Source organism: Heterodontus francisci, chromosome 8, assembly GCF_036365525.1.
Source record: "Heterodontus francisci isolate sHetFra1 chromosome 8, sHetFra1.hap1, whole genome shotgun sequence".
NCBI classification, from domain to species: domain Eukaryota; kingdom Metazoa; phylum Chordata; class Chondrichthyes; order Heterodontiformes; family Heterodontidae; genus Heterodontus; species Heterodontus francisci.
The window spans coordinates 67680693-67706954 of NC_090378.1; the positions used below are offsets into that span (position 1 = coordinate 67680693).

General features: G+C 40.0%; 1 protein-coding gene across 5 annotated transcripts in view; it reads right to left on the reverse strand.

The window, feature by feature from the left end:
- Positions 1 to 26262, reverse strand: part of il12rb2 (interleukin 12 receptor, beta 2a) — a 62263-nt gene that overhangs the window by 19186 nt on the left and 16815 nt on the right. For 3 of the 5 annotated variants that reach the window (XM_068036442.1, XM_068036439.1, XM_068036443.1), the window contains exons 2-10: positions 24207 to 24252; positions 19888 to 20007; positions 17648 to 17932; positions 14872 to 14986; positions 13599 to 13825; positions 9999 to 10138; positions 8916 to 9063; positions 7476 to 7555; positions 2288 to 2501 (exon numbers count right to left, since the gene is read on the reverse strand). In XM_068036442.1, the coding sequence (XP_067892543.1) occupies positions 2288 to 2501; positions 7476 to 7555; positions 8916 to 9063; positions 9999 to 10138; positions 13599 to 13825; positions 14872 to 14986; positions 17648 to 17932; positions 19888 to 19954 (1276 nt within the window). In that variant the 5' untranslated portion in view covers positions 19955 to 20007; positions 24207 to 24252. Of the gene's footprint in view, positions 1 to 2287; positions 2502 to 7475; positions 7556 to 8915; positions 9064 to 9998; positions 10139 to 13598; positions 13826 to 14871; positions 14987 to 17647; positions 17933 to 19887; positions 20008 to 20084; positions 20245 to 24206; positions 24253 to 26262 lie in introns of all 5 variants that reach the window. The other 2 variants (XM_068036440.1, XM_068036441.1) reach the window with 2 other exon arrangements.

Below are 26262 nucleotides of genomic sequence, written 5' to 3' on the forward strand. Positions count from 1 at the left end.
CAGCGCAAGAGTCATGGAGGGAAAAATCAGATAGGGTTCCTTTGCTGATTGCTATCCAGTGATCCCTGCTTCAAGTATGCATGAATGTACATAGTTTGAGGACAGTTTTATCTATGATGTCTCCCTTGGTGGAAGATCCTGGCAATATGCATTGTCTAGTCCCAAATATCAAAAATAATTTCTTGGGGAAGGTACTGGCCCAGCATTCCATAGAACATATCCCAGCAAGGAGCCATAGCTTTCCAGAGAGGAGGGGAGAAAATTGCCGAAAAAAATGTGTACATAGATCTGGGAACCATTCAAGCAGCATGCTCTGCTGAGAAAGGTATAATATTAATAATGCTTTATATAGCTTTCTGGAGTTTTCTTTCCTTCTTCTCCCATATGTTTAGACTTATCCAGGGGTAAAATTCCATGGAAACCAATCACGTGTGGTTTTTCAGCCACAAAAGGTCAGAAAGGCCTTAGGTTCAACTGTAGGCTGCACAGAATTACCCGATCTCAGTTGTAGCAGAAATAGGGGCGCCATAATCCTTGGTGAGTGAAGTATTTGGTCTGGAAATAACACATACGGAGACTACTTAATTGGCCATGTGTCGTCTCTCCTTTATTCATCACTTCTCCCAACAGAGGGGGCAGTATTACAGTATGATCAGCTCTTACCATATGCTGCAGTGAGGAACTGAACACCATTTAATTACAACATTACTTTGTGGTCTTAAGGTGATTTAGCTCCACCTTAGCAAAATAAGAAATTGTGCACTGTAGCATCCCTCAAGCGGACCTTTATTCTGTCTTTATAAACAGCATATCATCTGATTTATCATGAGCAATGCCATGTAAGACATACAAATGTTTTTAGAAGATACAGATCAGGTTTTGTAGGAGAGGTTCCAATTGACTGCTGTTCATAATGTCTCTTCCCTCTAATGAACTCTGGTCTTCTATTGTAAAAGAATTCAAACCTGTTGTCTCAAATTACCCATTTGTGTCATGTATGGCTCCTATCTTTTTTGCAATTAACGGTTCTTAATCTCAACACACTTGATGCACGTTCTTTGGAATTTCTTCAGGGCAAGGGAAAATCAGTTCAGGAGTACTCTCCCATATAATGCCATCACACAGTTTCTGAGATTTTATATTGGATATTAGTCCTGAATTTTCTCGACTTCCTGCCACTGAGATACCATAAATTCGTCAGAAGTGTTGCAGAAACCCTGTTTACACAGCACAGAAAGTTTGGGGAAACTCAAGGCTGTAATCTCTGGTTATACATAACCAGTCACTTGTAAGCAGACCTCGCATCCCTACAGTGCACCTTTATTTTGCCAAATATCAAAATAATATTGAGAGCATGACCTAGGAATTGTAACATTCTGTACACCAGCTACTGGAATATAACATGCTGCCGTATGAATTCCCCTGTCAGAGTGATACAGTACTGAAACAGGCCTTTCGGCCCACCAAGTCTGTGCCGACCAACGACCACCCATTTATACTAATCCTACATTTAATCCCATATTCCCTACCACATCCCCACCTTCCCTCAATTCTCCTACCACCTACCTACACGGGGGGCAATTTTACAATGGCCACTTTACCTATCAACCTGCAAGTCTTTGGCTGTGGGAGGAAACCAGAGCACCCGGCGGAAACCCACGCAGTCACAGGGAGAACTTGCAAACTCCGCACAGGCAGTACCCATAACTGAACCCGGGTCGCTGGAGCTGTGAGGCTGCGGTGCTAACCACTGCGCCGCCCCTATTTTTGCATAAGGTGAACTGACTAGACCGATATGTTGATAGGGTGAGTTGAAGTAAGGTGAGAGAAGGCTCATGTGAAGCATAAACAGCAGCATAGACCTTTGGGGCCAAATGACTTCTTTCCATGTTGTAAACTTCTATGTAATTCTAAGAGGTATATTCAACCAGTCTGTCTACCTGGACACTATTTAGTGCCTTATGCTGGAAATATGAATGTTAGGTGAGGAACAAATGATGGTCAATGTGATGCATTGCACAGTTAAACGTCCAGCCAACACTGAACAGCTCACCTGTTCAGAAGAATAGTCATTTGAACAAGGTGCCAGGGGAACCTGGCATAAGCCAGGCTCTTCAGGAGAAGAAGGATAACTGGTTGGGGGGTGAGAAGAGGAGGCAATTGAACCAAAAAGGACGTGTTAATGTTTTTCTTTGTTTTTCCTCCCCGATACTTGCCTCTCATTTCCCTCAAAACAGATACACCGGACCTTCTTGCAACATTGTAAAAACAAAAGCCTTTCTTTTACCTGTGAAATATGATATGTGGAGTTGAGTAGGTGGAGAGTTCCCCTTGGAGTTGAAAGCAGACACAGTGACGTTACAGCCTGTCCTGGGGATTCCCACAGTGTACCAGGTATTGATAGTCTGCTGTTCCTGGATGGTTGTGTTTTCCTTTGTGCTTTTCTGAAGTGTTATAGTGTAACCCAGGATTCTTCCTCTGCTTTCAAGCACCTGGAGGGTCTGTGGCAGTAAAAGCATTTTAGTCAATTTTCTCTTCAGGATTCAAGTTTAAAAAGATACCAACCACATCATTTTACTGCTTTCCTCCCTCAATTCTCACCAATACTATCCAGTTCAAGGGTATAAGATAATCACTTATGTATTATCCAGTTTACTGGAGATCACATCTTGAAGCTGTCATGCTTCCATTTTTCTTTCTCCTGAGAAGCAATGGGTGCATTTTTATTCATTAGACGAGGAGATGCTGGGGAATTGAACAATGTTTCAATTTATACACCCAGCACAGTATCAGCAGCAAACATTTCCAAATCAGCTATAGTAAAAGCCTGTGTATCTTAACTTCAGCTCAAGAACAGCATCACTTTTCATTCCAGTATGGCATAATTATTTCCCATCCCAAACCTTTGAGTGCCAATATGTAGCAAACTCAAGACAATTTTGCTGTGTAAGTCTTGGAATCATGCTGAGGATACTCCAAACTAATTTCACAGCCAGGTGACAGAAGAGACAGACAGATTTGCTCACTGAAACCAATGTAGCATTGCAACTTCTTATACACATATCCAGAACCTTCTGCATGCTGGTTCAGATTGATGTGAACTAGCTACGATTAAAGTTCTGTCTTGGTGGTGTAATGGTTTGGTTCTCCAACAGGCTGTGCTATGGAATGAGAGGATGAAGTTTTACCCGAGTGATTCTCTGTATGTATAGTCACGACCTTGCTATTATGATTAAGTACAGATTGGAAACCAAACAGTTTCTCAAAAGGGGGATAAAAATCAAAAGGAAAGATCAGCTCAATGCACCCTGGTTCACAGAGAAAGGATAACACAGGGGTCCTTTATAAATGGTGACAAGTTAGTAACAGTGGAAGTCCAAAGAGGCTTGGGGGTCCAGGTACATAGATCATTAAAATGTCATGAACAGGTACAGAAAATAATCAAAAAAGCTAATGGAATGCTGGCCTTTATATCTAGAGGAATAGAATACAAGGAGATAGAAGTATATAAAAGGCCCTGCTTAGACCACACCTGGAATATTCTGAGCAGTTCTGGGCACCATACCTTATATTAGCCTTGGAGGGAGAGTGCAGTGTAGATTTACCAAATGATATCTGGACTTCAAGGGTTAAGCTACGAGGAGAGATTAAACGAACTAGGGTTGTATTATTTGGAATTTAGAAGATTAAGGGGCAATTTGATCAACATTTTCAAGATATTAAGGGGAACAGATAGTTTATTTCCACTGGTTGGGGAGTCTAGGACTGGGAACATTGTCATAAGATTAGAGCCATGCCTTTCAGGAGTGAAATTAGGAAACACTTCTACATGCAAAGGGTGGTAGAAGATTGGAACTGTCTTCCACAAATACTAGTTGATGCTAGATCAATTGTTCATTTTAAAACTGAAGTTGATAGATTTTTGTTATCCAGAAGTATTAAGAGATATGGGGAAAAGATGGGTATTTAGAGTTAGGTCACAGATCAGCCATGATCTCATTGAATAATGGAACAAGCTTGAGGGGCTAAATGGCTTATTCTTGATCCTATGTTCCACAGTACCCACTGGGAGAAGATCTCCAACTTGCCACTTAAGGTGGATAATATGTGCTTAGTAGGGAATTTTAGGATGGAAGATTCTTTTACGTATCTTTCTGTTTAACTGATAATACTATGCCCGGTTCATTAAGTTTCTCTTTTATCCTTTCTAAATTTTAAAGATGTGGTCTTGCATACTCTTCCTCCTCCTCCTTCATCATTCTGCTGAGATCAGGACTCAAACACTCCTGTTAAAGCTTCATTTTTCCCAGCTCCTCAAAACTCCTTACCGTTCCTTTCTCCTCTAATCTACAAATTTTAAAGCACAAGCACGGCATCACCTAATTCTTTACTTCCTGATTTACCACTTTCTAATCTTTGCAACTCTGAGCGTGTCTTCCACTTAGCCTTTCATCTAGGATTTTTAAAATTCCAAAATATGTTGACTAAAGCATATGGTGCTAAATATCCGTACAGAATTGTTTTGTTTCCTCCACAGTAGGATTTATTTTGTCCTGAAAGAACGGTTATTGACTCTCTAATGACAGTCACAGTATAATTACTTTAAATAACAGGAGGTAAGGGTAATGTAAATGGAAGCAGGTTACTGAGCATTGGAGGAATTATATGTATAAAAATTGCAAAACTCAAGTAGAAGACACTCTTTCCACAGTTTAGTGGATATGATAAATTGACTTCCAGCCAAAGCAGACAAGAGTGAATCCACTTGGACAAGTATCTAAGAACAGGATTGAAGGTGATAGGACAAGTATTATTATAGGTACTCCCAGAATCTAGATAAGTTATCTGTGCAATGCAGCTGGTCAGAGTTGTAAGTATATGCTCAGAAAAATTATGGGATTGATTTTGAATTTGGTGCTCAGGTGTAAAACTGTCATTGCAATCTGTCGCCCATTATAAAAACCACCTAATTTTCATTACGATTGAATCAGTTTTACCCCCAGGCAGCAAGTTGAAAATCTACCTCAATTAATTTTAACAGTTTATCTTTGAGAGGGGATGGATGGTCAGGGAGAAATTTTAAAGCATTATCTTCATGGAGTTTATCTATATTTGGCCAACTACATCATATGACTGAGTGATTGTGATGACAGCATAACTGAAAACATTATACGATGTGCGAGAAGAGTTAGCTTGATAAGCTAAACAGCTTTATCTCATTTCAATCTTTCTTCAGTTCCCAAATATGCCACTACTTTATAGGTAAAAATGTTATAATTTACAGTCACCTGTAAAACTGCACACCCTAGCTGATCTGAGCAAAAGCACATTCACAGTTTACAGACTGAATGACTCTCTGGTTAGGATCGACAATGAAAACCGCAGCACCCTTGAAATTCAACCCCCAATCTTTAATATGGGACTTGTGTGTGAACTTAATCTACAGCAACACCTTAACTTCAAGTGATAAGAATCATGCTTAATTTACTTTTCTTATATATAACTCTTGAACAAAGGGTTCTTTTGCTAAATGAACTTTTTTTTTTCCAGAATTTATATCTAATTTTTAATCAGAGAAATGCTTAAAGTGCACTCAATCCTCTGATTTTATTTCATTATGATTCTCAGTATTAATCCCGTGTTAATCCTGTGAATGTCAGTTTAAGACATTTTGTTAACATACATATATATATAAAAATAGAAAATAGCTTTTATCATTCACAATGAAAAAGAATTGCATTTATATAGTACCTTTCATGACCTCAGGACACCTCAAAGTGCTTTACAGCTAATGAAGTACTTCTGAAGTGCAATCACTGTTGTAATGTAGGAAATGGAGCAGCCAATTTGCACACAGCAAACTCTCACAAACAGCTTTGTGATAATGACCAGATAATCTATTTTTTTTGTAATTATAATTTAGGGATAAATATTGGCCAGGACACTGGGGATAACTCACGCTCTTGTTTGACATTGCGCCATGGGATTTTTAATGCTCACCTGAGAGCAGACAGGGGCCTTGGTTTAATGTCTTCAAAAGACAACACCTCTGGCAGTGCAGCACTTCCTCAGTAGTGCACGAGAGTGTTGAGTCTAGATGTTTGTGCTCATGTCTCTAGAGCGGTATTTGAACCCACAACCTTCTGACTCAGAGGTGAGAGCACTACCAACTGAATCAAAGCTGACACTATACATAACCATTGTAATCAATACCTAGCTGGCTTTACCTTTTGTCAGAGTCATTCAATCTTTTCCCATGCTAGTAGCAGATATATGTCTGAATAGCAGGCTGTCTATTGCAGTGTGTACACAAGACGAACATCTGAAGTAAATTTAAATGGTTTGAGCAGCCATTTATACCATAGCAGTCTCATGTTGGACACCAGGAAAGGATTTACAGTGAAAATTCGCAAGAAAATTGAGACTTCTTGTCCACATACCGTTAGATTTCATGATGCTGCAGGAAGTGAAAATAAAAAAGGGCTTTTTGACACTGGACTAAACCCTCCCAGAAGCAACCAGTAGAGCAAGTCTGGCAGAGATGCTGACAGGTCAGTGCTGTGTATACCATTCAAAAGACTTGGATTCAAATACAAAAGGAAATGGCAAGGCCTCAAGAAAGCTACCACAGTAAAAGAAAGAACTTGCATTTATATAGCATCTTTCACAAACTCAGGATGTCCCAAAGCACTTTTGAAGTGTAGTCATTGACGTAACGTAGAGGCTATAGAATAGCTTTCTATGGCAAGTAGCTGCTCCAAGTAAGCCTGGAACAAAGGATTTCCTGATAATGTGTCACTCATTTCCTACTGCCCCATACAAATCATTCGTATGAACATACTGACTATTGAATTGTTTACCAGCATGGCCATACTGGAGCAATGGTACAAATGCACCTAGAAACTGCAACTGTTGTTAGAAGGATTTGCTGTGTCATGTCCCTTTAACATAAACTAATTTCACTATGCATATCCATTTACTAATGCTCAGGTTGGAATTTATGTTGGGCATTTCTATCACTCTGTGGTCCTTCAACTAGCAATATCTAAAGACTACTTCTCTAGCAGATAATACAAGGGAGCAAAGCTGAATTGGACAAGCCTGCTGGAATTGTTTCCTTTTGGAGGTGGCATCATTGGCTAAGAGAGCATTGAGGGAACAGCAGAATGATAAAAGCTCAAGACTAGAACCATTCCTCCCTTGTAACACCTTGTCCTTGTGATCACTCACTGACATGCAGTCAGAGCATTAATCAGTAATCCAGCAAGTACAGCACATGGGCCAGCCCTTGGTCTCTGGCTAGGATCTGGTTTGGTATTCAATGGGCTGAAGTTAATTATTCCTGTGAAGCTAATTATCACCACAAGAGCTAATCCTCTCAACATTACTCTTTACTCATACTTACCTGGTAAGTACAACTCGACATTGAATAATTTTATGAATGGCTCATTTATTTAGTAATTGAAATCTCTTACCTTCCATAAGAGAGTGACTTTCAGGTTGTTAGGATCTGACAGAGCCATTGTGTACCAGACATCCAGTTGTCCTATGGGAACTGTGCAAGGACAAAAAATGAAACTGCTGAAATGACATTACAACCTGAAGAAAAAGGTTAATGTATATTTATTGTAAATGTGCCTCATTATGTAGGCTTCACTACATAAATTCCTCTTCAGTGTTTAGGGTTACTCTGCTGTCAGTATTGATGTAACAGAGATTGTTAATGGAAAAGAAAGTCAGGGGTAAAATAGAAGGAAGGATCGAACAACATCATGCACATACATGTGTATAATGTCATCAACAGACCCAACATGGAGGCATGGGCTAGATATTTCCAAAGTTACCCATTTGCTAGATTCTTAAGCGAGAGTGACCCCTTCCTCTCAGGATATTGACAAAACATGGTGCAATAAGCAAGCAAGGACTATGCTGTATACTTGCTGTGACTGCTCAATCTATGGCCACTTAAGGATTGTTATACTCTGCAAGTAACAACGTTCATAGAATGCATTCTGACATGCGGATGAATTTCAGATTTTAAGCGTCAGCATGTGTGCTTTGCTGTGGTTATTGGATATAGGCCGGAATTGACAGGAATCGAGTTGCACCCACTGAACTGCGACTTATCTGCTGCCCCCAGTGTAACTGTATTACTGTAGTACAAAGTCAATAGATTTAATAATGAAAGAAATATTTTAAATACATTTCACACCTTTGGTCAAATCTTTCATGAATGCATCATAAGGAAACCAATGAGGTCAGCATTCTGCTTTGTAACTGATCAGGAACTGTATGACTCAGGAGGCTGGGTGTGAAAAGTACAGTACGAGTTACCTGCAAAGAGGCATCCAGCCAGTACTGGTCTCTGAAAACCATCTCTAGGATTTTAATTTGTTTACTCATCTAGAAAGCCCTAACTTTTTCTAAGGGTTAGTTCTACAGACATTCTGGTGCCTCATCCAAGTAACTGTTCTTTATTTATGAGTCAATACAGTGAACATTGGCAGAATATTTGACTGTGGGGACCACAATTCTCTCCTCAACCTAATACCTACGTGCAAGTTCCAGCAAGAGTCAGTGGGTAATGATTAGGAGCAGGAACTCGGACACTGTAACTATTTTCCATGCCCCTACCACTAGATCAGTTAATTTGATGCAAACCAAGGAATAAAACTGGGACCATCTGCTCTGTATGGCTCATTACCACATCACCTACCCACTGAGGCTATGGCAAAGACTTTCTCTAATTTCCTTTTGCCTTATTTTCTTTCAACTGAGCAACTTATAATGTCATAATTGAGAAATGGCAATGTGTGTCTCCACAGCTGAGATGGAATGATGCTTCCACAGTAAAGAAATAATTTCACAGAGTTAATGCAACCAAATCCAAACAACACAGCAATGGAGAACTCTACCTGCCTCTGGTGTTTTGCTTACAAAGGAAGGGCTCCAGTCACTCCATAGTCCTCGGGTTTGTTGAAACTTACAGCGAACCTGGAACTCGTATTCTGTGAAATGCTCCAAATCAGACACCTTGCAACTTGTCGAATTGACTAAAAATTTCTGAAATCAAACCAGAAGGGAGTATGATGCTGTAGTCAAAAAAAAAAAGGAACCTGGATGAAGGGCTGTGGAGTCTCACTTAGACTCGCTCACTTTGGCTTAAAAGTATAACATTTTGATATATTCTTTGCAAGGTTTGGTAGTTGCTTTCGTCAGGTAGAATGAATGGGAGCAGTGTGATTGATGACACATGGTAGATTCTGTAAATGATGGCATATTAGTGACAGAAATGGGGAAAGCTGGACACAAGACTGCTTAAGGAGTGACCAGATGCACCAATCATGAGAAGGTCTCTTGTATTTGTATGACCTGAATTAATTTTGCAGCCAAAAGTTTATCCTCTGCATCCTCTTCAAACTGTTGGTCAGGCAAATGCAGTACAGCCCCTTTCCATCCCATCCCCACTTGTATCCTCTGTTGTAGGAGTACAGGTGGGTAGGGGCCATAAATCAATGGTGTAGCCTAAGAAGCCTGGCTTCTCTCCATTGTTCCCATGGTAATCCTATTGTGCCCAGTTTGGAGGGAATTGGGGAAATGGCAATACACAAATAGTAGAAAAACAAATATCAAAAGTAGTTGGCAGGAGAACAAAAAGTCCCAAATTGTTGCAGAAATAAGGACTGCAGAAATGTTCAAAATGTCTAAAGTGCCTAACAACCTTGAATGTCCATTTTATAAGGGCATTATAGCCACCAAAGTGGAGATGATGGAAAGCAGAGAGAGCAATCTTACCGCCTCATCTGAATGGGCCAGAAAAGCAAAATAGAGAATTGGAGGCACTAAAGTGATGGGAATCCAGTGTAGCTGATCTATACCTCACATTTGTCCAAATACTTCTGGAAAATGAGAGCACTTGATAAGAAATTCAGGCTTTTGTAAATTATCAAATGGAAATATTGCAAGTGGAATAAACAATTTAAAATAAATAATGTTACCTTTTCCCATTTGCTGTTAGTACTTCGACATCGGATTTCAAACAACTCTGTGTTCTGTTGGTCTTGCCAATATACTGTACTAATTATGGGAGAACTGCTGCTGAATTCCACTTTACTGATATTGGGAGGATTGGGTTTCACTGAAAAAATAGATTAAAGTTATAGTTACTGTATTGATATCCATATATTGATTTATAAATAAGATCAAGCACTGATTCAGTGTAGAAATAAAAAGTATGTACATTGATTCTGACTGACAGCATCGTGTAAGGCCCAGAATATATGCTGTGGGATGCTGGAATACAAATGCATGTTGTTTTTCTGCTATTTTAACAGTGGCATTAGCACATTGATTTTCAATGTGTTAATTCACATCTTCATAGGAGTGAGTCTTTGACTCAGTAGCATTCACTTGTCAGAAGGTGCAGGGTTCATAGCTCACTCCAAAAAGGTTCTGGAATTCTGGGTTTCCATTCAGTGGGTTATCCATGTCCAGTGTGTGCCCCTTCCCTCACTGTGTGGGTGTGGAAGCCCACAAAACTTTTTGTCTCCAAGTGAAGAGTATGAAGATACAAAAACATCTTCTTTTGGTGCTTTAGTATCCCATGGCATAAATCCAGGGCCTTAATGCTCAATGGCATCTTTTAATTACACAGAACCAGCCCAAAGTGATTAGATTTCCTGCTCAAAGGTGTTTAAGAGTCATGTGATCACAATATCGATACTGATGAGCAAGGCAGTTGGGGCCATCCTAGCCTAACCGTCCAGAAAGACCCAACAGTCCACCATAGCAACCAGCTGTTTTTTTTTAAAAGATAATTTCATTCATTAATCTACCAAGAGGTCTGTTCCAGTGGTTGATCATTCTTTATGTTAAAAGTTTCTAACAACAGTCTTGATTTGCATTTCACTAATTTGAACTTGTGGTCCATTATCCAGTCACAGTTTAATGTGAAATGCATTTCTGGAATTATCTTTTCTATACCATTTACTATGTTCCGATAGCTTTCAGGTCCCCTTTGTGTCACCTCTCGGATGAGCCAATTTCCTCCAGTTAAGTGTTGGGAAGACTGAAAGCATCATCTTTGGCTCCCACACAAACTCCGTTTCATCACCATCAATTCCATCCCTCTCCCTGGTTGCTGTGTCAGATTGAACAATTTGACTCTGAGCTGAGCTTCCGACCCTATCATCATCTCCAGCACAATGACCGCCTACTTCTACCTCTATAACGCCACCTGTCTCCGACCCAGCTTCAACTAATCTGCTGCTGAAGCCTCATGTATGCATTTATCACCTCGGATTAACTGTTCCATTGCTCCCCATATTGGCCTCCCGTCCTCCAACTTCCACAAACTTGAGTCCATCCACAATTCTGTTGCTTGTATCCTAACCAGCACCAAATCCCACTCCCCCATCACCCCATATTCGCCAATTAGTGTTGGCTCCTGATGCTGTTCTTTCTGATTTCTAATCTCCTCCAGCCCTAGGACCCTCTGAGTATTCTGTGCTACTCCAACTCTAACCTCATGCATATGATCCTCCCTTTGCCTCACCATTAGCAGTCGTGCTTTCAGTTGTCTAGACCCTATGAATTCCCTGCATAAACCTCTCTGCCACCATACCTCTCTTGCCTTTTAATGCCCTCCTTAAAAACCTACTCTTTAACCAAGTTTTTAGCCGGCGCTCCTAATATCTCCTTCTTTGGCTGAGTCTCAATGATTTTGTCTGATAATAGTTTTTGTGAAGTGCCGTTTGATGTTTTACTATGTTTACTATGCTACATAAATTCAAATTTTTGAATCTATACCCCAACTTTAGAATCCACACTTTACCACTAATATTTTTGTAGTCTCCTTGGTTCTCACCCTATGGGTAGTCTGTTGCTCCACCATACTGCGGTGTTAGCTCAAACAGATCTCCTCTGAGCCACTGGCACTGTCCACCTCATACTATGGGAGCCATTTTCATTTCACTGCTGCCATGTTTTTCAATGTGAAAGGGTGCTGGCAGATGAAATTAGAAAACTAAAATCACTAACTATAGAGTTTCCACCTAAGGTACAACTGTTGAGGTTTTCAAGTGGGCCTCAATTTAGGTGGCCACTCTTTCCGGAATTATTCATACATCTAAATTGAGGTCCTATGATGTATTTAGGACCCTGATGCAAGCCCAAACCAATGGAACCGAATGTAGAGCAGCCAAACCATCAATCCTTGAAAGAGTCTGCAGGAGGATGCTCAGAAAACACAAGGAGGAGCATGCATGTTCCCATCCAGTGCCAGTCCCCTCCCTGCCATCTCTCTTTCCCCACTTTTATAGTCTTCCTGTCAGCTTGGCTCTATGGAAGAGCTGCCAGATTTTATATCACCTCCCCCAACCCCACATTGGTGAGCTGCCTGTCAGCAGTCACTTAACATTGGGCACTTGTTAATTTTAATTGAATGAAGCTCAATCACCAAATTGATCAGGTCTCTCTGATCACAGACAATTGGTGCATTTGCTCCATCCACTGTTTGCACAATGGGGGAATTTTCCTGTCAACTATACAATGTATCTATTGTTCTAGTGGCTCAAGGAATCCCTGCACTTGAATCTACTGCTGCCCTGCAGATGGTAACCCCATTTTTCTCTTCCCAAACTCTCCCAGTGTCATGAACTGCCTAGTACTACCTTTGGGTGACCACATACTGGACAGTAGAAGCTTATCAGAGTAGTACGGCACAGAAGGAGGCCGTTCAGACAGTACAATCCAGAAGTCCCTCATCTTCTCTGGTGCTGTTGAGAGTAGTCAATTGCTGCTCGGACACAGAGATCCTCTGCTCCAGAAACTACATATCCGAGACTCAGTTCAAATGTGCTGGATACACAGAGGATCAATGATGTCTCATACACTGCACTCTAAACAAATCACTAAGGTCACCTGCACTGCCATCCTTCAGTGTCTAACTTAAAAGAAAATATATAGATAGTGTTAGGCTGAATTCCCACTAACACCAAGAATCAAACTCCTCTTACTTCAAACAAATATTTATTTTAGGGAGGAAAGAAAAAGTCCTGTCCAAACTCAGTCTCTGGCTGAACTCCACACTCTTCTGGCCTTTCTCACCCTCCACTGGCATCATGCACCTCGCCGTCTATTCTGCTGTTTTGCTTGTATAGTTCAGCATTCTATTTGCCTTAGTTACTTTACATGTTGCAAGTTGTAATTTATGCCACCCATTTATTCTTCCTATGCAGGTTGCAAATTGCCAGTTTTATTTCTAGTTAGGCATCTTCCCTGATGGTTAAAGGTGGTCTGGAAAGGCAAGATATGCGAAAACTGCATTTTTTGGCATGTAGTAGTGATCACATTCAGCCTTTTTGTGAACAGAAAATATGATAATTGCACTACCAGGGTCAGATATTTGTATATCTACTCTGGGTCACCCAAAGGGAAAATTAGTGGAAGAATCATCTCCAGGCTGGTATTGTGAAGCTGTTTTCAAAACAATATTGGCAAAGTGCTGGGATTTTAAGGAGCAAGCCACCCAGCCTCTTGTCCTAGCATGATCTATGGTACAGCGCACAAATAAACATGTTCAATAAACTGCCACACACCAATCTCATCCAAGGTGAAGTTCATGACTGCTGAAGCTTGATTCCCCAGTTGGTTTGAAGCTGTTACCCAGGCTGTATAAACAGAGTATGGGTCAAAACTGTGCCCAGATTCACAAGCAAAGCCCAGCCTTTGATGTTCTAGACTCTTCCTGTGCCTTGTGCACTTTCCAGTTGATGGTTCTGCAGAGGTAGCTGAGGCAATGAAACTGTGTGACTCATTTCTGAACCTGAAAGATTTATGACACAGTCATGATTTTTAAACGTATCTGTACGTTTGAAATGAAAAGATGCAGCACTTCAAACTTTGCACTGAAAAGAACAGCAATAACAATAACCAAGGTGTTAGTTCAAGTTAAAATTTTCCCGGATACTCTGCAAAACAGACCATTGTTAAAACATTTAACACCCACATGATTAATATCTGCTGAGCTGCTAGATTTTATTGCCATGTGATCAAGGTGAGTTTTTGCCAGAATTCCAAAGTGCTGTGCAATACTGTCGTACCCATGATCCTCTGCATAGATGTTCTTGTTCTCAGTTGAGCCACCGTAAAGACATGCCCAGTGACGTCCAGGCAGATATATTTGTACATTGGGAAGTATAGCACAAGAGTGCAGGCTGAGACAGTCCGATAAGAAGATGTGTCTCAAGTTTGCACCCGGGTACATAGACACACAGGTTACTCACGATGATGAAAGGTCATCAATTTAAAACTGTCTCTTGTAGAGACTGAGAAAGAGGTTGGAGGAGTTTCATAAAGATTGTTGTTGGAACTTTGCCAAATAGGGTGGTTACGGCAGAGGTCATTGCATGTTTTGAGGGGTGAAAATTGGATAAATATTTGAAACAGGAACATACTGGGCTATGGAGAGAACGGGGCAGAGCGATTAATTTTGAATTGCTCTAGCAAAGAAGTAGCTTCCTTCTCTGCGTAAACATCTAGGGTTCTATAGGATGCAAAGGTTGTTGTATGATGGGGACAAAGAGATTGTCGGTGGGGGAAGAGAAAGAGTTGAATGATGTTTATGGAAATCCCAGATCTGAGCTGATTCATAGAGATGCTAGCATTTGGAGATCAAGAAGCACTTCCTGATGCAGAACTTCTCCCTCAGAACATTAAGTAGATGAGGCAATGTGGCAGTTTGTACATTGCTTATGGAAGGAGCAAGCTTCAAGGCAGAATGGCTTTTTCTTATTCCATGTTTTGTCTCTAACATTCATTCAGCTAATGTTTAAGGGCAACATCAGTGTTGAATCTGGAGAATCATCTTACCGCAATACATGATTTGTACTGATGTGTGAGACTTGTCCTACATCCCAGCTACATGTTACATCACCATCTCTTCCATTCTGAATGCATTTCAAGTTTTTGGGTTGATCTGGAGGATCTGAAATAGCAGAATTTGGAATTTTTGATGTAGAAATATTTCCTAGAATTTCTAAACATGTTTATTATAACAAAAGTGTGTAATGCAATGAATTTGTGAAAGACAGTGACTGGCATGAGAGTCATTTTGTGCCAGTAATGACATAGAACAGCAACAAAATTAACAATTAATCTTAAATAAAGACAGAAAATGCTGGAAATATACATCAGGTCAGTTAGCATCTATAAATATAAAGGAAAATTTAAGATTTTGATGTAAGATCCTTCTTCTGAGCTGAAAACTGTAAAGTAACCAAGCCCTTTTGTAAGGTGTTGCTTTGTGTGCTATTGCTCGAGGGAAGGATGTTGGTGAGAGGGCTAGAAGAACTCTCAACTTTCTACAAGGTAGTGCCTTGGATCTTTAACAACCACCTGAACTACAAGAACAGGCAAATGGGGTCTTGGTTTGACATCTAATCAAAAGGCCAGCACTTCCAACAATGCATAGAGAGATACAGCACTGAAACAGGCCCTTCGGCCCACCGGGTCTGTGCCAACCATCAACCACCCATTTATACAAATCCTACATTAATCCCATATTCCCTACCACATCCCCACCTTCCTTCAATTCTCCTACCAGCTACCTACACTAGGGGAAATTTACAATGGCCAATTTACCTTTCGATCTGAGTTTCTGGCAATCTAAACTGATTAACTAATTAACCTAAACTGGCAGCTCAAACTCTGATGAAGGGTCACTGACCTGAAACGTTAACTCTGCTTCTCTCTCCACAGAGGCTGCCAGACCTGCTGAATATTTCCAGCATTTCTTGTTTGTGAGCTCAAACTCTGGTTTTGTGTTCAAACTGTAAACGTCTGACCCAAACTGAGAATGCTGCCAAGCGACCCAACTTTATACACTGGAGTCAATTTTGGTCTCTCATCGAGAAAGGCGGGAGGCGTGTGGGGCAAGTGTAATGACTGCTCAGAGGGCTGCTCAGTGGCCCACATTATGGGCCACCTCTCCTTTGCACGAATAAGACAGACTGCCAGTGTGACATGTGCCTCCCCATTGGCAGTTTGTCAATTAGCAGGGAGGAAATTGGGTGCTGCTACAGGTTTCAGGTTTGCAACAACTTAATAAAGTGCACTTTTGTGTGGCCAATGCTTTGAGGGTGCAGAAAGATATCAGAGTTGAAGCCCAGTCCTGAGGTTTTCAGAAACAGCTATGAAGAAGTTTGTGAGAGAAGCAATTTCTGTTTCCTCTTGGATAGTTGGCAGGTGCCAAAGCAAGTTGGTGAATGGGCATGGAGAGAGGTGGCACATGTTCTTTCAAACAGCATTATCTTCAGGACCTGGCTACATTGCTTAAAGAAATTTAGTGAATTTATCACAAGGGCCAAGATTCCCCTTCACGTTGTTCATTATTTCTGCACAGCCATGCAGGATCCTCCCTTGGCCTCAGCATCAATCCTTCCATTTGCCACTTCACATAGCTGTCCATAAGACCAAGGAAAAATCACTGCACCCTTTTTCTGCTTGCACTCATGTCCGCAAAATCTACAACAGCCTTTACAACTATTTTTTTCCTTTGACCACAATTGCTGCTGATTCCTGTCATCATGTACACTACAGTAAGTCAGTTAATACATGGCGAGAGTTGACACCCTAGAACACATGTTTCCACTTCTACTTTTCTTGCAGGAGACTGGCACACAGCAGGAATGAGAGGACTAGCACTGGAGCTGTGTCTGCTGGACACACTGCAAATACTCACTACTATGGACAAAGTTGTCACTGACATAATCTGAAGATGGACAGCAGTCAGCATCAGTGATGATTAATGGTAGCTTCATGTGTTTGTCCCTACTGCAGAAGTTATGCAGTGTTGATGGTGGGGGAGGGAGACTAACATTTGATTTTCCACTTGGTACCATTTCATTTTTAATGCAAGTGGAGAGTTAAAGAAAACAAAATCATCCCTACTGATTTCAAAAGCAGTCTCAACAATTGGGTTCAATTCTGGGTACCGCCTGTGCGGAGTTTGCAAGTTCTCCCTGTGACCGCGTGGGTTTTCGCCGGGCGCTCCGGTTTTCTCCCACAGCCAAAGACTTGCAGGTTGATAGGTAAATTGGCCATTATAAATTGCCCCTAGTATAGGTAGGTGGTAAGGGAATATAGGGAAGGTGGGGATGTGTTAGGAATATGGGATTAGTGTAGGATTAGTATAAATGGGTGGTTGATGGTCGGCACAGACTCGGTGGGCCGAAGGGCCTGTTTCAGTGCTGTATCTCTAAATAAATAAATAATAAATAAATAAATCGTGCAAAGGATCCTTTGGCATTGTATCAGGGAGCCAAGGAGGCTGAAAACTGAAGAGAGGTGTGTTTGTGAGAGAGAGTGAGAGAGGGGGGGGGAAAAAAAGAGGAAAATTCATCCAGCTTCATCACCTTGCTCTGTAATTTATGCCAGCACCATCTTGTGCCAAGAACTAAAATACAATTCTCAAGTGTTCAGCCATTCATGATGTTGCAGCATGGTAAAGTGACAGAATTCTTTTGCTATTCACACCATTGTTGAGGGGAACGGCTGACATAGTTACAACAATCAACATTAAAGCTTACAAAATTTAGCAATTAGTCATAACACTGTAAATCAATAAAATTAAAAATATACCACTTACTGCCAGCTTTAATATCAATTCCACAAATCAAATATTCAGTGTTGCATTGCAGTTTACACGCAAAACTGGACTTGAGGTTTTCAAACTTTGGAATGTGTGCAGTAACTGCATTGGTGGAGATCTGTACAGTGATTAGCCGCTTGGTATTGTCTTTAATAATAAGTAGCTGTTGATCTGTACATTCATTGTAGAATGATCCCTTTAAGATACATGATACGTTAATGCTTGATCCAAGTCTTATTACAGGTGCAGGGCTGACTTGCATTTCCCCATTAGCACAGGATTCTGGAACAAGATGGCAACATTTTGAAAATCATGTATAAAGTTAGAAAAGCTGTTGACTATATTAGCAGATAACGCTGTTATATGATATTTCTCTGTTTGCGACTGTTACAACCAAGTAAGAAAGGGGTCTAGGGTTCCCTCTCAGCCTTCACTTGGTCTTACTGTAACAGGGTTTAATTTTAAACGTACCAGGTTATTAGCTCCCCCTTGGTGATTCCTTGTTCACTGCTTTCTAATTATAAGGCAAATAAACCAGCCAAAAAAGGTTTAAAAGAAGAAAGTGGAAAGAAGAAGAATGGTTGAACTTAATTGAACTTAAACTCTAATTCGGTTAACGCCTACAGATATGCAACACACCCACGCTAGTAGGCATACGCGATACACACATGCAGAAAAGAGCAGAGGAAATAAAGTGGAAAAGTTTGAGGCAATATCTGAAGATGGTTTTGGTTACTGTTCTTGGAGCTCGCTGTAGAGTCTTTTATTGTAGGTAGGGCTTGCTTTTCATTGGGGCCCAGTATTCTTCTTAAACCTTGTTCGATGTAGGAGGGTTTTCTCTCTTGAGGTTCACATAACTTTAGTGGGTTTGGCGTTCCGTGAGAAAGAGATGGGAGCAGACAGGAGAGGCTGTGGCCAGCCAGCCAGGAGAGGTCTTTACAGTCTAGGAGCAAACAAACAGTCTCTCTCTCAAACTGTCTGTACAATTCAAAAAAACCTCAGGTTGCCCAGCAGGTTAGTCATCTGACTAGCTGGTTTGACCACGTCTGTTTGTGGATTCAGTCATCTTAGCAGTCATCCTGGAATGTGAACTTCCTCACCTTCAGTGTCTGGTGATCAAAGTCCATTGTGGGTTGACTAGGTAAGGGAATAGTCTTTTTTCTCCACAAGCACTGTATGGTAATATGTAAATTTTTCCCCCAGCCACGGCTGATCTGTTTAACAAGTCATTTCCACGCTCCAACAACAGTTTAAAATCAAATGTTCATATGACAAAATTAATATGCCTCATTCTTGGCATGTGGGAGTCTGCATGAAAGCTACTGTAATGTAAATGATAACCTGTTTATTTGAAATATGTTCAGGTTTGTCTGCTAATATTGCCAACTGTAATTTCTATCTTTATGTCCTTACAATGTCGATCTTCATTCCCTACATTAGAACAGTGACTGCACTTCAAAAGTACTTCAATGATTGTGAAGCACTTTGGGATGTCCTCAGATTGTGAATGATGCAATATAATTGCAATTTTTTCTTCTTTCTTTGTGGAAGAGGCCTCTCTACTCATTTAGTAAACTGTGTTTTATAAGTAACAGATAAAACAAGATGAGGATTTAAATCCCATGAACAGTGTTGCCTAATAACTCAAACAAATAATTACTAATGATTTACAGTCAGTGCTATGAGTACACTATCAATTCTATCTCAGAGGTCCTCACTGGGTGTTGTTTTATCGCGTTACTAGACAAGTAAATAAAATTAGTGTTTCCTGGATGGCTTAGAGACAAATATACCATGGTGTGACAGGCATATACAGACCAGGAAGGTTCCAGGTTTGCTCATCATACACATGTGCTAAGTTAGTTGATCACAGGAGAGGCCATGCTGGGGCACAAAATCAGTCAAGGATCCTTTCTGATCACTAGCCATTGATACCTGCTGTACCCATGGGGAAGACAGGATTCAGCACTGCAGTGATGGTTTCTGAGATTGCCTAACCATTCAATACTCAGTGTCTAGGCTAATACATGGAGATGACAGGTTGGATGTGGTTCTAGGGAAATGCCAGTGTCTGAGGAACCATAGCCAGCATGAGTTAGCACTTAAAAGAGGGAAGCAAATTGAAAAAACAAACAAACATAGCATATAGCTCAGTTGAATTTAAGTTATGAGCACAAAAGAAGATTTGTATCACAGTAATCAATGTGTACAATTATAATTGTTTAAATGCAGCTTACCTGCTCCCTTGTTCTTGCACAAGATGGTGATTAGTTTGATTAACAAACATATTCCAACAAGCTCCATCAAATAATATAAGAGAAGCTCGGGATCCAGAAACCCCAATTTGTAGGCTGTTCCTGTAAAGCAATTATGCAATAATCTCAGTTCCAGATTTCAGGTCTAATCCAACTTTACTGTCTCCACACATTCCTACCTGATGTAATGTCTTTTCCTTTTGTTCCAGTACCAACAAATGTAAAATGAGTTTGAGTTAGTCTCAATCTAGTTCCTTGTACCCAGAGTATAAGTTGATCCTCAGTTGCCTCAGAGAAGTTTTAAGGATGGAAACAAATAGCAGAGTGTCATTGTGCTTTCTGAATGTTGGGTAAAGAAACATTGTTGACGCTGAGTAGAATGACCTTAACTAATCAGTGTTTAGTCGTTAAAGAGATAATGGGGCCGATCAACTAAAACAGATGCAAAGTTGTCAGGGTGTCTGTTGTGACTGCCCGATGGCTGCAGCAGGAAGCTTGACCAAGGTTCGTAGTTGGGTCGCATTTCCATACCTTTGGCAAACTGCTGTTACATTTCAGGCAGATTGCTGATTGAAGAGCAATGAACATCCAATGGCTTCACTGTGAAACCGATTTGTACTGGAAATTGCAAATGAAGTCCTATAACAGGGATAGAACCCCAATTTGCATTAGCAGCCTTGGAACACTAGCCCTTTGAGGCCTGCCTGAAAATTGTATTGAGTGGATACAGGGTGCACAATTTTATTTCTAATTTTTAACTCCTGGCTACCCAATTACACTGGAAAATAGGAGAAAGAGGCAGTTGAAGAATGGCTCCTGAAGTACAGACTCACAAACATTCACATTACAATATTTTTACTTGTGTTACCCATCATATCCTTCTTCAAAAAAGGATGGAAAAACTGCCTGCTCCCAAGTATCTGCCAGAATGTATTAGTGCAATCTAGAGTGATCATTCTTCATAGTATGGGAAACTGCTTCACCAACTCTGCAGCTGCCTACAATAGCTTAACTAACATCAGGAATTCACCATCTCTTTTGTGTGCCAGTACTGTGCCCTAAGTGGACTTCTTCAGGTATGAGTTTAGGCAGCAAACATCGGCAGCCTATTTGACCATAAGGTGAATTCATTCTTGGCCTCTTTGGATATTTACAAATAGTATTTCCTAGCAGATATTAATGGATATCAGTCAGAGGCAGTTGATTTTTCAACAGGTGCTGGGGCCAGTCACCATGGCTGAAGGTGGCTCAGCATAGCTCAAGCACTGAACCTGGATGTAAGAGCAGAGTTCAGGTCACAAATGGTGATATAAATACTCCAAGTGTAGGGATTGCTAAAATAACTAATGCAAGAGTGACAAATAAGAAATGTGTTAAGTTAAACAGTGAGAAAAAGACAGCATCAGGACAGAGGTACTGTTTAGGGTTGCTGGCCCAAATAAGAGTTTTATATACTAACACGGAGTACAAGAAATAAACTGAGTGAATTAGAGGCTCAAATGCAGCTGAGAGGGTATGACATGGTGGCCACTATTGAGGCATGGGTGCAAACTAGTCAAGATTGAAAATTAATATTCCAGGTTAGAAGGTCTTTAGAAAGGATAGGAAAATTGAAAAAGGAGGAGGGGTAACTTTGTTGATTAATGATACTATTACAACATTAGTAAGAGAGGATATAGATATGGGAAAGCAAATAATTGGAGACTCTATGGTTCAAATTTAAGAATAAAAGAGGACTTAAAATTGTAATGACAGTTGTCTACAAGCCTCCTGATAGCAGCAATGAATATTAGTTCAGTGCTTTTTCTACAAGTCTCTCTAAGCTGAGTTGTTTTAATGGAAGACTTCAATTTTCATATAGATTGGTGAGAGCAGAGTGGTTCAAGTCAGAAAGATAGTGACTTTTTGAGTGTGTTCAGGAGTTTTCTGGAGCAATATGTTCTATAATTAAGGATAGAGTGACTGAGAAACTTGAGCTGATTAGACAGAGCCAACATGGATTTGTAAAGGGTAAGTCATGTCTCACAACCTACTTGAATTTTTTTGAGGAAGTCATTAAAGTACTTGAATTTTTTTGAGGAAGTCATTAAAGCAGTAGACAGGAAAATGTTAGTGGATACAGTTTATATGGACTTCCAGAAGGCATTTGATAAGGTTCCACATAAGAGACTGTTAGCTAAAAATTAAAGCTCAAGGAATTGAAAGCAAATTATTGACCTGGTTAGGAGATTGGTTATGCGGTAGAAGACAGTGATCGAGATAATGGGCACATATTTGATTTGGAAGGGAGTGACTAGTAGTGTCCTGTGAGGATCTGTGCCTGGGCCTCAACTCTTAACCATACTTAATGACAGAGCTATATATCCAAGTTTGCAAGGGACCTATTATTGGTGGCATGGTAAGTAGTACAGATGGCAGCATAAAATTATAAAGAGACATTGATTGATTAAGTGATTGTTGAAATCCAGCTGGCACAGTTTTGCCCACAGTTACTTATGAGGTTATTCATTTTGGGTCAATTAGGGATAGATCTGAGTATTTTTTTTTTAATGAAAGGCTAGGGACAGTGAAGGTCCAAAGAGATCTAGGGGTCCATGCACACACACTCAAATGTAGTGGTCACATACAAAAAAAAAAATCAAAAAGGCTAATGGAATGTTAGTCTTTATAACTAAAGGGTTAGAATATGAGGGGAGGAAATTTTGCTACAGCTATACAAAGCTCTAGTTGGATCACATCTGGAGTACCATGTTCAGTTCTAGGCATCACACCTTGGAAAAGATATATTGGCTTTGGAAGGTGTGCAGCACTGATTCACCAGAAATGTTACCAGGGCTCCATGGGTTAGATTATGAGGAGAGATTACATAAACTGGAATGTAGAAGGTTAAGGGATGATCTGATTGAAGATTTTAGAATTTCGAAAGGAATCGATACGGCAGAAAGAGAGGAACTTCCTTTGCTGTTGGAGGAGCCTAAAACAAGGGAACATAACCTTAAGAATTAGAGCCAGGCCATTCAGGAGAGAAGTTATGAAACACTTCTTCATGCAAAGAAACAAAAAGCAGTAGATGCTGCCTCAATTAATAATTTTAAATTGGAGATCAATGGATTTTTGTTAGACAAGGGTATAAATGATATGGAGTCAAAGCAGGTGGATGGAGCTGGCTACAGATCAGCCTAGAATGACAGAACGGGCTCAAGGAACTGAATGGCCTCCTCCTGTTTCTATAAAGCTCATACCCATGCTCGGCATTGCATCAGAAGGTTATGGGTCCATGCCCCACTTCAGAGAGTTGAGCTCATAATCTAAGCATTCCTACATTACAACAGTGATGAAACTTCAAAAGTATTTCAATGGTTGTAAAGCACTTTGAGACATCTGGTGGTTATGAAAGGTGCTATATAAATGCAAGTCTTTCTATTTTTTAGGCAGACATATCAGTGCAGTACTGAGGGAGTGTTGCAATGTTGGTCGTGCTGTCTTGGATAATTTATTTATTACATGGGATGTGGGCTTCACTGGTAAGGCCAGCAATTGTTCCCCATCCCTAATTGCCCTTGACAAATGAATGGCTTGCGGGGCTATTTCAGAGGGCTGTTAAGAATCAACCACTATCATTGATTGTCGTAAAAACCTATCCGGTTCACTAATGTTCTTTAGGGAAGGAAATCTGCCGTCCTTACCCGGTCTGGCCTATATGTGACTCCAGACCAGGTAAGGACTGCAGATTTCCTTCCCTTAAAAGCACATTAGTGAACCAGATAGGTTTTTTTCAAATGACAATCTATGATAGCTTCATGGCACCATTACTGAGACTAGCTTTCAATTCCAGATATTTTATTAATTAATTGAATTTTAATTCCACCAGCTGCTGTGGTGGGATTTGAACTCGTATCCCCAGGGCATTAACCTGGGACTCTGGATTACTAGACCAGTGACATTACCACTACACCATCGCCTCCCCCTTAATATGTTAATCCAAGTTCCTGTTTTGTCTTAGGTGGTATAAAAGGTCCCATGGCACTATTTGAAGAGGAGCAAGGCAATGATCCTGGCCAATATTTATCCTTTAAATCAACGCCACTAAAAACAGATTAACGGGTCTTTTATTTCATTGCTGTTTGTGGGACACTGCAGTGTGCAGATTTGCTGCTGTATTTCCCTACATTACAACAGTGGCTATATTTAAGTGGTTCACAGTCTGTGAAGCACTTTGGGATTCATTCTTTTTCTTTCCCTGTCTCTCTCTCTCTCTCTATGCTACTGTCCAAACAAGACCAGGATATTGGAATACTCACATTGGTGCACAGTGACACTACAATCATGCTTTCCAGTTCGAAGTCTCTGCAGTAACAAACAAACAATGGTGATATTAATGTTTGAAGTTCTAAAAAATAAACCAACATCATAGAACAAATTACCTGGTAATTTATCTCATTGCTGTTTGTGCAAACTTGCTGTGCGCAAATTGCCTGCCAAATTTCCTGCATTATGTCAGTGACTGCACTATGATATCTCTTTGGTGAAATAATCAGCTCCACCAATGAAGAATGATGAATTGGATGAGGTACCAAAGATTAGCCTGTTTCTGAAGAACCATTCACCAGCTACTACTTTCAAGAGAGAAAATGGTGAACAGACGCTGGAAGAGGAGAATTGATCAATCAATACACAAATCTGCAATTTGATCAAACTCATTTTCATATCGGAAAGCACAAAATCTGCCATGGCCCAGCACACCGTTTTAAAGAAAATTGTGAAAAAAATATATTTTAAAGATATTTCCTTGATATATTTTGATTAATACAGCTGAAAATGGGTTAGTCACAAAAAAGCATTTTTAATCACAGTGTCAATCCATTACCTGTGGGTAACCCAATTTTAAATTACTGAAAATGACTTCTGAAAAAACAATTTCATAGTTATATTGGTGTACAGTAGTCCGTTTGAATAAATTAAAAGAGAAATATATTCAAAATCTTTTAAAACATGTCTATTAGTGTCTTTGCACCCAAAAGAACCAGCTTAACTTTTAGAGCCTCTTCGTAGGTCTGCAAGTGGACACTACTAGCAGAAACTCCCAATGGTGATCAATGCATCCCAGGGGCATGGCCATTTTAGTGGGTGCAGCCAGCTTCTGGTGTGATTTTTTTTTTAAAAAAGCACAAAATGTCAACAAAACTTGAAATGCGCTGAACGTAATTTGCATTTAAAATTTTGCAATTTTTGTGTTGGTTATACAGATTTCTAACAAATGGCGCCAAAAAAAAAAATCAGCGCAACCAAGAGGAATCTCCAGGCCACGGAGTTTATCTAGACATTTTCCACTGTCTTTGGATGTGTAAATGAAATCCATTGTGAATCCAAGCTTACTGTTTTATGTAATCATGAAAAAATATTAATAAAAGGATATTCTTACTGTTACTTGAGATACTAAATCAATTCAAAGAGCTATGCTATCAATGTACTTTGTAACCTTCAGGATTTTAGAATTTTCTAAACTGAATGTATTTACACATGTTCCTTACTATCAAATACAATGTCCTAGGAGTTGAGTTTCAAATGCTGGAGCTGCTGGAAATACATATTTTGAAACAATAATACAATAATATAAATATATATCTGGAATTCCATAGCGATTCTATGGATCCTATCGTCGATTTGGCAGAAACCCTGGAGGAACAGCATAAATGATGTTTATTCCACTTCTCCAGGGTTTTGACTGATCTGCTCAAGTTATTTCCGGAAATTGGGAAACGCCAATGAAAATTCTCCCAAGTAAGGACCATCTGGCACTGATTACAAAACAGTGATCTTATCAAGACGGTCACCAGTTAAACAGAATCCCTTTATTAGAATACGGTCTTGAAATTATTTGCCTGCACCTGCTTTTTAAAAAAATATATAAAATTGGGAAATCTCCTATGACCTTGCTCAAGGTGTGTTAGATGTGATGGAGTGCTTCCAACATGGCAGCAATTGTTACTCAAGATGATGGCATTGACCTATTGAATATTCTAAAATAGTGAAGGCAGTGTAGGAGACATATTCATAAATCAGCACATATTTAACCTGACAAGCAAGTTGATAATACTTGATTGGTAACTACTTCTGGTTCTCATACTCAATCTGGAAGTACAGGAACAACTTGGAAATAATACCCATATGATTGCATTCATTACTGAAGGAGAAAAATAAAGGTCATACACCAAGATTTTAGATTTTAACAAGGCTAACTTTGAAGAAGTGAGTAGGAGTTATTATTGGTTGGTAAATCTACAATGAGCCTATTTATGATTATTAGTGAATTATAAAACAAGTCCTTTGATGAGCAAATTACCCACTTCTCGGATC